A 14,646-nucleotide genomic window follows, 5' to 3' on the forward strand; every position below is an offset into this window, starting at 1 on the left:
TTTAAATCTAAACCTTAACATTGTTCTTTACTGTTACTTTTGATCAGTTTAATGTGTTAAAGTGTTACAATAATCTTACTTGCCACACATTTCCAAACAATAGTATATCTGAGTAAACATGATAAAAATAGCCAAGAAATGTCTGGGCCGTATTTCACCAAAATAAAAAGGTAGATTTATAAAAGAAAAAAAAAGTGTATTTCGATTTTTTTTATTTACATTAATATTATTTTTTAAGTGCCTTTTTTGGCCCAAAAGTCACAGTGCTAAAATTATTGATTATCCTAAAATAGGTATGATGTCTTTAGTTGTTTATTTTTCTTTTCAGGTAAAATATGACCTGGACATTTTTTTAAATCTATTATCTGAATCAAACAATGAATGACACTACTTAACTCAATGACTTTATTTTTTTTTTACTGCCATAAACAACAACATACAAACATTAATATGGAGTCATCCTAGACCTTTCAATGGCAAGAGTCTCGCATTTTTAGCAAACTCGCACTTTGCTTCTAAAACAATCATAAACAATTCCATATGAACAGTGCAAATACACACCAACTGCCTCAACAAGGCCTCCAGAGTTTGCATAATGCTGCTGGAAAAAGACACCTGGTCATAAACAAAGTATTCTTGCTGGTTAATTCAATTTTTCCATGGCTGTTCTAGATCAGACAAAGCATTGGCACAGGAGTGTCTAATTGAAGAAATATCAATAATTCTTAACTTTCTTGATTTAAAAAAATAAATAAATACAAAATCATTATACTCAAGACACTTGTGGAGTAACTGATCACCACAGCAACAGAAAATAGAGTTGCAAAATAAATTTTTCACAGAAATCCTTTCTTAAACTGCAGCTTTGTAAGACCATCATTAAACAAGCAAGAGGTGTTGGTGAATATTAAATCACATTCTGTATTCTGGAATATTATGAATCTAAAACGGCATTTCAGGAGAACATTTTAGGAAATTTTCCGACCCTTTGCAACTCTTAACATCTGTCCATCTCAAAGATCCCTTGGTTCTAGGCAGTAACGAGGCATGATGGTCTAGCTTGAAAACGTCATGTCCGGGTGAGTTTATCTGGAGGCATGAAGCCCGAATCTCCCAGTGCTCTGAGAGCCACTCGGCCACTGGGCCGAATCGTCAGCCAGGTGATGCTGCCGTTGTTCAGGCCCATCCTCAGCCAGCCCTCTGGAGGAAACTGCAGAGCCCTGGAACAATCATATCAATTACACTCATGCTATGAAAGAGCATAACAGTTACCTCAGCATGTGTCTGACGAGTCATGTGAACAAACACAACATGGCTGAAATATTGATAATTTACACATGGCAAACTAGTACAAGAATCAAGAAAATTAAGAGTCATAACCACGCAATGTAACTGAATCTAAATGAAGTATTTATTTTAAAAAAAATACATAACTAAACAATAAATAACAATATAATGCAATCATTAAATATATATTTTTTGCAATTAGTCAATCACACAATATAAGAAACTAAAAAAAGCGTAGAGGTATGAGCAACAGCAATAGTGACGTTTGACTTGGCATATTTGATCACTGATAAAAGGTTGCAAACGGTTTTCATGAATTCCATATATTCAATATTGAAGCCCATTTCTACCACATAAGGAAAATATGCTTGAGAATATGATTAATTATGAGATAGAAGTCAAGAGGCAAAATATCACATTCTCGACTTGACTAAGACCCGACTATGACTTTTTGTCATATTTCTTCATGACATCGACTCATAATTATGCCTTAGTATCTCATAATTTCAGTTTACTATTATGACCTTGTCATAATTATGAATGACCTTACGTGGCTGAAATTGGCTTCTGTGAAACTTTTGCAACCACACACATAACAATGAAGTGATCAGAGCATACTTACGATTACATTTGTTTTTCATGGACAGCCAAAAATGTTTTTTAAAAGCTTTAAAGAGCACAAAAACGAAGATTAAGAAGACTGCACTGAGTAGCAAGTGAACACAAACCTGCACACAAAATAGCGGATGACATTAGCATGACAGACGATAATCTCGTAGCTGTCCTCCTTCTGCTTGGGGTCAGCTCGGTGGATGTAGCGGCGGAACGCTGCCTCGATCCGTGCGCCGTCCTCGTGGTACTGCTGAAACCAGCACAAGAGTTTCACAACCATCCACGTGAGGAGAAGAAGGACTCCACAGCCCACTCACCACCAAACAAACTCAACATTCTCCGGCAAACATTTCAGATATCAAGCTTTAGCATGACCAGTGGGAAAACAAGAACATTTGATGCTTGTTGAAGAGATCTGAGATGGTTTCATTGTGGGTTTTGTACGCCGGCAGTAACCTTAGCAGTTTGTTCTGTTATGACTTGCGTCATCAACAGAAACTTGACACACAAAGCCAATCAAACGTGGGGACTAACAGATAGCCGATCTGAAGGCACTAAGTAAGACTTTGCACTGACCACTGCCTCAGGTTTCCAGTGCGTGACAGGTGGGACGGGCTCTATGGGTGCACCCTCTCGCAGTAAATCACAGCTTACAAGCTCCACACCTACAACACACACATGGGTCATAGGTGAAGAAAATAACCATTCTGAATCTCTACAATGGCAACATTGTACAACATGAAACATCAATTAAAACATGAAACATCAAATAAAACTACATAAGATTTTTTAAATAAGATTTTTTTTTTTTTTACCTTAAGACTAAGTTTGGATTTACTTGTTTATTTTTATTTTAAAGTATCAACAGTTCCCCAAAAGGATAGAATACAATATGTTTGATGGACATAAGATGTGGAAGATATTTAAATGTGAGATGTACGTTTTATTTTTGGAGTGGACTATCCCTTTAAGCATCTGTTTTTCTTTATTAGTTATTACTTTTTCATTTTAGTTTAATAATGCACACACTTTGACCACAATCGCACAAGTGTGTTCTTTCAAAAGAGACCACAGTCACAGTTGGGTCATGCATAGGTATTAATAAATCTCAGCCATTATGGCTTGTGTGTGTCATAATGTAATTTAATTAGGTGAAGAATAAAATGACAGGTTTAATCCTAGATCAGCTCTTCAGAGCGAGTCTGTACCTGGGAGGTATTTGCTGATGATGTGGGCTGTTTCTGTAGCTCTGGTCATGGAGGAGTGGATGAGAACGTCATACTTCAGTCCAAGCACTGCTAATCTCTGTCCTGTATACTCAGCTTGTTCACGTCCTGCAGTGAAGACAGAAATCAGAAGGTGATCTTTATGGTGGCTTAATGTAGCATCTAATGGATTAAGTTCAGCGCTTCTGTTATTTGATATATGCTGAGGTATCAGTACCTAAAGGTGTCAGGATCCTCTCTTTATCACCATCCCCCTTGAGGTTGTACTGAGAGTGTCTGATCAGGAAAATGTGGCGTGTGGCTTTGGGCTTGTTGTTCTCCACATCTGGACTTCCAGTGTCTCCAGCACTCTCCTTCCTCTTCCCGTTCACCATAGATGAGGGGTTACGCCTGAAAGTGTCAAAAAAATTTAATCTAGCTATTCACACAGTAGGCCCAATGAACTCAGTTCAGTAGCCGCTGTCAACAGTGGATTCTACAGTAAATACAAACATTAGAGCAATGTTAATTCTAGAGTTACACTGAGAGAAACCAAACGCTTAAGACAACAGTCTTCAAAACACTGCAATTCATTTCTTAGACATTTAACCACTCAATATTTAAAAAATATTTACAAAGTTAACACATTCTCTCTAACCTTATATCATGTTGCAGGCCAACTAGACTTTATTACATTTTTGATGTAATCTAATTTGTTGGTGAAGTGTGATTTAACCTTAAAGGTATTTAAATTTACATTCATAGCAGTTTTTATGCAAAGAAACACGCTGCATTGTATACATTTTTATCAGTTAAAAAAATAGCTCAAATACTGTTTATAATATTCACATTACGGGTTTAAAAATCTACCCCCCCCCCCCCTTTTTTTTTTAAATATGAGGTATTAATGTTACAGGTTTGCCGTTTTTTCATAGTTTCATAACTTTTGATGAATTTTATTGAATCTGGTTAATACTGAATCCCACCATGAAATAACTGTCCCAGATTTTGAACATAATACAAGGGTCGAGTCTCCATCTGAAGCTGGAACTGTCAGTTGGCAGACACTTTCAGAAGTGCTAAGCACATTATGTAAAAAGAAACTATATTAGTGACAATTAACCAGGTCTAAGACTAAACCGACACCATTTCAACCACGGCCAAATGTGGTGGGGCTTAGTGGTTCAAGAAGACCTAAGCGTTGCAGGATCAAACCTTAAACTGGGTGATTCATTTATCATCACGCCTGATATAGGCATCATATCTCAGATTAACACTAACGTAACATAAATGGATTTTGGACATGATGACATAGCTATACCAATGGTTTTATGTTCCTATGTTTATAAATGGAACCTGTTCATAATATTCCCCGAGAAACCTTAAAATAATATGAAAATGTAACAGTAAGTTACTCAATCAGAAATAGTTTCCTACTGCTTACTTGTCCCAATTGTTATCCCATCCGTTCGCAGTGGGCCATGTCGTAGGCTGAGCTGCGTGCAAGGCAACCAGTGTCTCTCTCAACCGGCATCGTTCTCCGAAGTACCCGTGCTTATCTGCAGCGACCGCCGCGCACATGAGCACCGCGGATCCGCCGGCGATCCCGCACGCGAGACTGATCGCTTTCCGAAACGACATGACTCAAAAGACCGAAGTCAACGGAGAGAGTAACGGCTGTTCTTCAGCGCTATGACGCACTCTGCTGAGGAGATGCCACCGTTTCCTCCGTTCTCACAACGACAAGCGAGGAATAACTTACTGCGTTACTACCATTACTGCGATCTCGTCATGATAAATATGTGGTTTTCTTTCTAAAACCTTGTGTGAGAGAATGTATTTAACGTTAGACTCCAGAAATAAATGGTTTAGATAAAAACTGAACTGAAGACAGTCACGACTCCATGTGTGAAGACTGCAACAAAAAACACATCCTGTTTAAAAATAAAAGCCCCCAATATACAAAGTAACAGTTTAAATGTTGTCAGTTTTAATCTTTATTAAATTAGGTATTACATATTTTAAATAGTTTTGCTTATTTATTTAACAACGTTTTAAAACATTGTATTACAATTAATTACATGTTTATTTTATCTTTTATATAATTTTATATTCTGCTTTATATAATTCCATTTAAGCAACTCTAATAAATTTAATAACAGGTAATACCTACATTTAATAAAACTAAAATATTCTTTATATTTTTTATGTATTTTTTTCTGTATCATAACATTCCATTAATATGTATATTTTGAAATACACATAAATGTATTATACGTAATTTAATATCGTGAGTATTTTGCTCCAGACCTCTAGGTGCCAGTAAAATGACAGCAAATGCTGCCTAATATGAGCAGTAGGTTTATGTTTGGTTTTGCTGGCGACATGTTTTGCTGTCGTTGATTAAAAGTGCTATTTTATATATTTTGTATGATCATATATCCACATATCTGTCTCTTGCGTTGAAGTAAATATGGACACGGATGAGGAGGAAAACAATGACTGGGATCGAAGTTTAGAGTCGGACATGCTGGAGACGGGTGGGTTTATCACTGGACGACTATGTGAACTTGAGCTTAAATGTGTTTTTAAAGTAATGCATGGATATTATATTTACTCAAGGTACTCATGTTTGCTCAGTCTACATGCACAGCTCAGTGTCTCATGACAGATGCAATATGAATAGACCGTCAAGGTGTATCTACAGTAACTGTGCTTTTGTGACTTGACTTTTCAGAAGGAAGTTCCACTGACAGCGTTACATCCAAATCTCAGAGAGTGATCCTGCACTTTGACCTGGATTGTTTCTATGCACAAGTGGAGATGATCCGAAATCCGGCCCTCAGGACCAAACCTCTTGGTAAAACACTGTCGAGACAATGCACACACACACACACACACACATAAAAAACATTAATAAAAGTTCTACAAAACAGTCAATACAAGTCATACACATTATAATCAGTCAGGTAATAAAGAAATAACAAAACACATTAAAATAACCAAAACTCATTGCTATTCTTTTCGATAAATGTAACACCATCTCTGTCTATATCTGTGGTCTTTTAGGGATACAGCAGAAGTACATAATTGTGACGTGTAATTATGTGGCAAGAGAGCAAGGCGTGAACAAACTGATGTCAGTGACTGATGCCATGGAGAAATGCCCACAGCTGGTGCTAGTGAAAGGAGAAGACCTCACACATTACAGAGAGATGTCCTACAAAGTCACTGGTATAATCATACATTTGCATTTTTTGTTATATTGTTTAATTATAGGTGTCTTTAAATTGTATTTGTGTAGTAGATATCATTATGTGTTATATATAATTATAACAACAGTAAATTTACATTACGATAATTAGATTTTAATTACATAATTTTAGACTTTTTCCATTTTATACACTACCTTTCAAAAGTCTCGGGTCAGTAGGATTAAAAAAAAGGTATTAATACTTTTATTCAGCTAAGATGCATTAAATGAATCAAAAGTAAAGACAGTAAAGACTTCTACAATATTATAAAAAAATGCATATTTCAAATAAATGCTGTTCTATTGAGCAGTATCAGAAATGTAAAAAAAAAAAATATATATATATATATTTATTAGAATGATTTCTTAAGGATCGTCCTGTGAAAATCTGAAAATTCAGCTTTGCTATCACAGGAATAAATTAAACTTTAAAACATATTAAAATAGAATAGAACAGTTGTTAAATTGTAATTGTTTCAAATGACTGTTTTTGCTGTATTTATGGTCAAATTATAAATGCAGTGTTGGTGAGTATACAAGATAAAAAAAAAAAAAAAAACACACAAATCTTACTGACCCCAATCTTTCAAATGTTAATTTAAATACAAATTTTAATACATTTCTCTGAGGTCTTTTAAGGAGTACAATCCACAGTTCCCTGTTTGAACTGACTATAAACCAGACTTTTTGACTTTATCTGCCCAAGAATTGCTGATGTCATATTGCCCACTAGTGGAAAGGCTGGGCTTTGACGAAAACTTCATGGACGTTACAGAAATGGTGAAGAGAAGACTGAAGGAGACCCGTATTTCAGATCTCTCCTTCAACGGACACATATACAAACATGAAAGTGAGTTGGAGCGCCACCTCAGACAAATGCTAACAGTTTGAAATCCATTGGTTACAGATCAGGACTAGTAGTTCAAAGTTTGCCGTTTTTTAGAACTGGATAAATTCAGCGTACTTATTTCTTGTTTAGTATTTCATGCAAAAGGGAAGAATTGCTAGAGTTTCTGGTCATAATAAATCTTGCTTGTTTTCAGGTATGGCAGTTGATGAGGAGAACGTCCGACTGGCTGTCGGCTCTGTGATAGCAGCTGAGATGAGGCAGGCAATCTTCAGCACGCTGGGACTAACCGGCTGTTCTGGCATAGCTAACAGCAAACTCTTAGCCAAACTAGTGTCTGGAACCTTTAAACCAAACCAGCAAACCACCCTCCTGCCGTACAGCACCGCTGAGCTCATGAGCAGCCTCACAGGACTAATCAAAGTGCCTGGTAAGATGACACACAATCTCACCCACTGTACACCACACTGTTTTTATTCTGTACACATTGTCTGTCTTTATAGGGATTGGTTACAAGACACGTGAGAAGTTAAAGGCTTTGGGTCTGATCAGTGTGAGAGATCTTCAGTTATATCCTCTGCCTGACCTGGTGAGGGAGTTCGGTGAAGTGACTGCTAAAAAGATTCAAAACCTTTCCTGTGGCACCGATGAGTCTCCAGTCACACCGGCGGGTCCTCCTCAGGTATTCTCCATATTTATAGAGTGTTCAGATGAATATTTAGCAATATTCACAAGCCAGATTTAACTGCTGAGGTACATTTTACATGCACATTTAGTAGGTTAGCAGAAAATTAATTTTAAGTTATCATACAAGAGCTAATAATACGTGAAAAACCAGTATTGTTATAATGCCAGGGTCAAGAGCAACCTAGAGGGAGAAAGAAGCTCAGAAGTAAAAGTAACAATAACATGAAGAAACACTGTTACTTCAGTTTAGCTTTCTCCGTTTTTAGCTAGCTCTTTTCTGAAAAGTAAAGCTGAATATTTTAGAAATATGATCCTTTAAGATCCTGTTTGTATCTAAGAGGACTACAATAAACTACCGCTCAAAAGTTTGGGAACAATTGAGTTTTTTAATGTTTTTGAAAGATATTATTACCAAATCTGCATTTATTTGATCAAAATACAGTTAAAACATTAGTATTGTGAAATATTATTGCAATTTAAAATAACAGTTTTCTGTCATTTATTCTGTTATTTAAGCTGGATATTCAGCAGCCATTACTGAAGAATCATTTTCTCATTATTATCAATATTTAAAATAGTTGTGCAGCTTAGTATTCTTGTGAAAACCATGATAAAATTTTCAGGATAGAAAATTATTTAAAATCAAATGTTTGTAAAATGATCAATGCCTTTAATGTCTTTTTTGATCAATTTAATGCGTCCTTGCTGAAGAAAAGTAGTAATTTCTTATAACAAATAATCATACTGACCATTCTTTTGAGGCATAACAATGTTTTACAAACAGTGCTAGCATGCTTCTGATGCTGCATGAAATCTAAAAGAATCTGTGTGGTAAATTATATATTTCAGTCTCTCAGCGATGAGGACTCATTCAAAAAAATTTCCACTTTAGAGGAAGTTCAAAAGAAAATTGATGAACTACTCACCAGCCTTACTGAGAGGTGAATTTATTCATTTATTTTACAATATCAGAACAACCTGAATGGCAGGTTTATAGTTTGTTTCTGTGTTTGAATTTGGTCTAGGATGCACAAAGATGGCAGGCAGCCACACACATTCAGACTAACGATTCGCCGATACACGGTCACCAATCGCTGGTTCAGTCGAGAGAGCCGACAGTGTCCTATACCCAACCACACTGGGCTCAAGATCACCTGCGGTACAGTTTTGTTCTTTTGCATGCTTTAAACGTATAATTCCATACACAATCATCTCACAATTCACTTAAATTGCAATAAACAGAAGTGATATAAATGTGACATCTTCAGATTTTTACTCTGTTATGTTTTTGGTATTCACATTTTCTTTTTTTGTATTAGGAAGGAGCGAGGCTGTGCCTCAGTTACTGGCACTGTCAGTGAAGCTATTTCATAAAATGGTGGACACACGTGAGCCGTTCCATCTGACCCTGCTGAATGTGTGTTTTAGTAACCTGCAGGCTAAAGGCTCTGGCAAGAGCTCCATCACCTCTTTCTTTACACAGAAATGTCCTACAACAACACAAATGACATCTCAACACCAGGTCAATATGTATGATTTTCCTTATTTTAGAGTTATTAATTATATTAATATATAATAATCTGCATTTAAAAAAAAAAAAAAAATCAGCCAGTACCACTGGCTCCATTTTACAGCTGAGCTTATGCTTTCTGTTTTATCAAAGTCATACCTGAGCTTTAAACTAAAGCAACACTGTACATTTTGGCGCTCTAGCGGTTAATAAACAGAACTGCACGCATACCGCGGAAGAACATTCTAACCGTAGCTATTTCTCCACGTTTATATCTATGGTGATTCACGCAGGTATGTGTTACTCCGCAGCGGTGACGACCCGAGCCGGCTACAATAGTCCAAAATTAATCACTTATTATAAATGTACCGTAGTGATTTGGGATAAGACAAAAAGGTGGGTTGGTGGATTAACTTATGATGTACTTGCTCGTTATAAACATTTGAACATAGAAAAAGTTACATAGTGTTGCTTTAATGGGACTTTCCCTTTATTATGAGTTGAATACTTTTGATAAAAACTGATAAGGGACTAATTTTTCATTTATTTTATTTTTTATTCATATTTATGAATATAAACATTACCTTTCAAAAGTTGGGATAAGGTTGGTAATTTTTATTTTCTTTTTTACAGTTTAAAATAATGGTTTTCTATTTTGAAATATTTTAAAATACAATTTATTTCTGTAACGTCAAAGCTGAAATTTCTGCAGCCATCGCTCCAGTCTTCAGTGTCACATGATATTTCAGGAATTATGTTAATATGCTGATTTGGTGCTCAAGAAACTATTTCTATTTAAAATAGAAATGTTTTTTTTATACATTTCTTTACTGCCACTTTTGATCTATGTAATAGATCCTTGTTTGAATAAAAGTATTTTCTTTACAAATAAATCACCCAAACCTTTGAACAGTAGTTTTATATATTTATTTTATGTATTTATTCATGAATAACTCAGTTACAGATTAATTCTTACTAACTGAAAGCTACATATTTAGCCTTTTATATGTTCATCATTCACGGCAGCAGTAACTTGAAACAGCAAAAGTTAACAGTCTATCTTTTGATTTGTCACCAGGTGGAACCTGATATCTTTGAGCCTGCTGTAAACTACCAATTCACTCAACCAGATGTTTTACATAAAGAAGATAAAACATGGATCAGCATGAAACCCATAAAACACACATGGCTATCTCCAACCCGAGAATTACAAACACAGCCACCCTTCATCAACTCCAACTCTCCCAGGCAGCATGTTTTAGAGCACTCACAAGATACAAGCATCAACACAACAGAGTCTTGTTTGAGCAGTGTTCCCGAGAAAACATTGTGTTCCAGGCTGCCTCCAGGTGTCGATCCAGAAGTATTCAAACTCCTTCCTGAACACATTCAGACGGAGCTGATTTCCAGTTTTCAAAGTGAAGACTCCGCACAGCTCAATTACGGACCCACTGCAACATCTTTTGAAGATGCTGACCCAGCAGATCATTTCACGTTGGCTGTTAACCAACCAGAACCTTGTGAGTCAGCACTGAATTATAACAAAAATTCTTTGTCTCATAATGAACTCAGCAAGACTTTGTCATCTGCTCGGTCCACCATGGAATTAAATTCTGGACAAGAAAGTCATGATATCCCACCTGCCACCCAATCAGATGTCCCTGCAAATGTGGACCCTTATGTATTCTCACAACTTCCTGCTGATGTGCAAAGGGAGTTACTGACAGAGTGGAGACAGCAGAAACCAGTCCTAAAAATCCCATCCAAACACTCGCATAAAACCTCCAATACCAGAGACAAGAAGAGTGCTGCTAAAGGCAGCCAGTGTAACAACATACTGAAATACTTCAAACCTAACTGAGCACAGAAACACTCAAGTGCCTGTAAATTAATACTAAAAATACATATTTAAACCATATCTTTGTAAATCAGCCTTTGTAGAGGAATGAAGAAATGTAATTTTGTCACCATTTACTCACCTTCATGTCAAACCTGTATGACGTACTTTCTTCCACTGAACATGAAAAGGGATGCTGGGAAACAAGATCATCCTGGTTTGGAGCAATTAGGGTGAGTAAATAACGACAGAATTTTCATGTTTCTGTTAAGTATCACATTCAGATATGTATTATTTTGTTAATAAAAACTTTTAAATAACCATGATGATATTTAAGTCATTGGATACACAATAGCTGATCATATTATTTTTGCATATGTATAATAAATGTATTATAATAGTGTTTGTAAATAAAGTTACACTAGTTTGGGGTCGGCGTGATATTTTTAATGTCTTTAAAAGAAGTCTGTTATGCTACCATGGCTGCATTTATTTGATCAAGAACACAGTGAAAACTAATATTGTGAAATATTAATTATACTAAACTCATGCATGTTTGGGAACCTTAAAGATTTAAAAGACTTATCCATTCTAAACTTTTTTTGTTGTTGTTGTTTTTTAGAAACAGTCTCCCTTTCTGAATTCCTTGTTTTATAAAGCTTTTCATTATGTTTAATTTAATTTAATTTATTTGTCTTCACATTTTAATCTTCAATTCAGGTTAGAAGACTTAGGCAGAAACAGCGTTATACATTTTAAACCATTGCAAAAAATGGTTTTATTAAAAAAAAAAGAAAAAAAAGAATCGTACTTCCGGCACTGTTACGTTTTTTCACACTCTCTACCCGCGCGCAGCCTCCTTAGCATCTCTTTCCGGCACATCACATTCATTCAGTCTATTACAAGCGCTGTCCGACCGCTTCACTACAGAATTTTCTCGACGTTTCTCAGGTCGTCTATAATTATGAAGGGAGCGAAATTGGCCGTGGTTTTAAGCGTGTTTTTGACCTCCGTCCTCCTGACTGAGGCAGCGCGAAGCAGGAAAGACTCCAGCAGCCAGAACAGCTTCAGGAGGGCGGCCAGCGGTTTCTATCAAACCCTCGGCAGTGTCTTCGGAGAGGAGAACATCAGAGCGCTGTACAAGGTCCGTATAAGATCATTCGATTTTCTCATGCAGTTTAAAAATTTCGTTTTGTTTGCAGGTGCTTTAGCTTAGGGCCTGAAAAGACCACCAGTCTGTGATCTCGTGTGATCAGTGGCTGTGTTTCAAAACCTAGTGAGCTGCCTACCTAGGGCGCATACTGTATGTGGACATATTTCTGTTTATTTTGGTCAATACCTTCTGGATAGAGTCAGTGCTGTGATATTGTCAGATAGACAAGCTGACCTGCCACATTTTAGACTTGTTTATTTATTTATTTTTATTGGTAACGCTTTATCATAACTTTAGTGAAAGTGTTTTTTTACAATAATGTATAATAATTAAATATATAATTTAAATAATAGGCTAATTAATTTAAAGTCTATTAATTATAGCAATAAATTGCCTTTAAAACAATTTTAACAAAATTATTAGATTTCCATTATTTGTTATTTTAATATAGAATTTATAATTTATGCAGATACATTATATAGATTGATAGAAACATTATATTTTTAAAAGGGGATTTCTTCTGTGACCTATGCATGTTTTTATGATATACACACTAATTAAATGTTTGCGTATAACATTTTTCCAGTGTTCTTTTATATATATGTGTGTGTATGTATATGTGTGTGTGTATATATATATATATATATATATATATATATATATATATATATATATATATATATATATATATATATATATAATATATGGTCAATGTTTTGCAGTTCTTCTCAAAAACTACAGAGAGGTTTGTTTATGGAGTGGATTCATTATTGGACACCTTGTGGAAACTGTGGGTGGATCTGCTTGATGTTATGGGCATTGACTGTAAGTCTGGATCAAAATTGTTGCATTTATGTGTGTCAGTGACTGAAATAGCACATCTCCACTGTTTGTGTGATGCCAAAAATCATGTCCTTAAAACCTCCTTAATCTCTCTCCTTACTCTCTTTTTGCTTCTATTTCTGTCTGTCTCTGTTGTCTTTTTCCCCTTCGGTTCTCTCTCTCTCTCCTTAGCCTCTAACCTGACGCACTACTTCAGCCCATCGTCCGTGTCCAGCTCTCCTGCTCGTGCTCTCCTCCTAGTGGCAGCCTTGCTGGTGGCTTACTGGTTCTTGTCCTTGTTCCTGAGTAGTTTCTTTTACATCCTCCATGTGATGTTCGGCCGTTTCTTCTGGCTGGCCCGCATGGCCCTTTTCGCCCTCTCGTGCCTGTACATTCTGCAGAAATTCGAGGGTGACCCTGAGAAAGCGGTGCTGCCGCTGTGCTTCATCATGGCCGTGTACTTCATGACGGGACCAGTGGGAGCATACTGGAGGAAAGGGAGTGGATCTGGAACTCTGGAGGAGAAGATCGACCACCTTGATAACCAGATTCGCCTTATAAACATCCGCTTGACCAGAGTCATTGAAAACCTAGAGCACTCAAGTGACCAATGAAATGATTTCCGCCCCAGGCTGAGGGTGAGAGCTGGGGTTTGTGGGATGGGATGAGAAGGAAAAAAATTTTGTTTCGGCCCTTTTTTTCTCAGGATGTCCCAACATTTTAGTCAGGCAAGAATTGTATGTGACGTATGGAAATTTTATAAATTCCCTAGTTGATATGCTGAAAAAAGTCTATTAGATTCACCCTGTTGTCGTAGAATTATCACTGTCCATTTCTACTGTGGCCACACATTTTTGAGTAAATATGGACTTTTTTGTGGGTCTCTGTGTCTACAAGCCTTGAGTTGAGTGTGTTAGTCCGTCGTTCAGTGTTACGCCTTTTCCATAAGCTGTGTTAGGGCACTTTCTATAAGCGTGTGTGTTATTTATAAGTCAAAGGCAATAAAATTGAGAGTTGATTCAGAAACACTCAAAAGTGTGAAGAAAAGTCAGTATCACTGCATTTTTCATCTCTCCCATGTGTCTTCTTGAGGTCACCCGAGGTTACTGGTACAGGACCAATCAGGGATAGAGGTGTATGTGGAAATGGCTTTCAGAAAGCAGCTAGTCATCTGAAGCGTGAGGATATGTGACCAGTGTTCCTGGCAGCAAAATAACAGTGCTGCAATGTACACCAGTATCTCTGTCCGGAAAAACCTGGTCATGCACTTTGCTCTCAGCATGAGATCGTTGTATTAATTGTATGTACCATTTTAATACACCTATCGAAAGGGATTCATTAAATAGCTTGTAGTACCACTGCTTATTAGTGCTGCTTAATAAGATCAAGTAAAAAAAGTTAAGAAAGTGGCCAATGGTTTCATCCACAGTGGC

At 36.4% G+C, this 14,646-nt stretch overlaps 3 protein-coding genes across 4 annotated transcripts; 2 read left to right on the forward strand and 1 right to left on the reverse strand.

The window, feature by feature from the left end:
• Nucleotides 1–391: 391 nt before the first annotated feature.
• Nucleotides 392–5,043, reverse strand: LOC132139927 (serine/threonine-protein phosphatase PGAM5, mitochondrial-like). Of its 2 annotated transcripts, none has more exons than XM_059548639.1 (6): nt 4,549–5,043; nt 3,343–3,515; nt 3,108–3,233; nt 2,476–2,564; nt 2,016–2,146; nt 392–1,220 (listed from the first exon to the last, which is right to left on the reverse strand). In XM_059548639.1, the coding sequence occupies exons 1-6, from the start codon at nt 4,743–4,745 to the stop codon at nt 1,070–1,072; spliced, it is 867 nt and encodes a 288-aa protein (XP_059404622.1). In that variant the 5' UTR covers nt 4,746–5,043; the 3' UTR covers nt 392–1,069. The 2 variants fall into 2 exon arrangements, with proteins under 2 accessions (XP_059404622.1, XP_059404621.1); XM_059548638.1 differs by having other exon boundaries at nt 2,016–2,149.
• A 398-nt stretch (nt 5,044–5,441) lies between these two features.
• Nucleotides 5,442–11,558, forward strand: poli (polymerase (DNA directed) iota). The gene is made up of 10 exons (XM_059548640.1): nt 5,442–5,644; nt 5,842–5,964; nt 6,174–6,338; nt 7,064–7,207; nt 7,401–7,634; nt 7,708–7,886; nt 8,741–8,832; nt 8,917–9,050; nt 9,211–9,413; nt 10,480–11,558. The coding sequence occupies exons 1-10, from the start codon at nt 5,578–5,580 to the stop codon at nt 11,260–11,262; spliced, it is 2,124 nt and encodes a 707-aa protein (XP_059404623.1). The 5' UTR covers nt 5,442–5,577; the 3' UTR covers nt 11,263–11,558.
• A 478-nt stretch (nt 11,559–12,036) lies between these two features.
• Nucleotides 12,037–14,090, forward strand: bri3bp (bri3 binding protein). The gene is made up of 3 exons (XM_059548641.1): nt 12,037–12,382; nt 13,114–13,216; nt 13,406–14,090. The coding sequence occupies exons 1-3, from the start codon at nt 12,203–12,205 to the stop codon at nt 13,825–13,827; spliced, it is 705 nt and encodes a 234-aa protein (XP_059404624.1). The 5' UTR covers nt 12,037–12,202; the 3' UTR covers nt 13,828–14,090.
• The last annotated feature ends 556 nt before the right edge of the window (nt 14,091–14,646 follow it).

The sequence above is a fragment of the Carassius carassius genome, chromosome 4 (genome assembly GCF_963082965.1).
Source record: "Carassius carassius chromosome 4, fCarCar2.1, whole genome shotgun sequence".
Taxonomy (NCBI): Eukaryota; Metazoa; Chordata; class Actinopteri; order Cypriniformes; family Cyprinidae; genus Carassius; species Carassius carassius.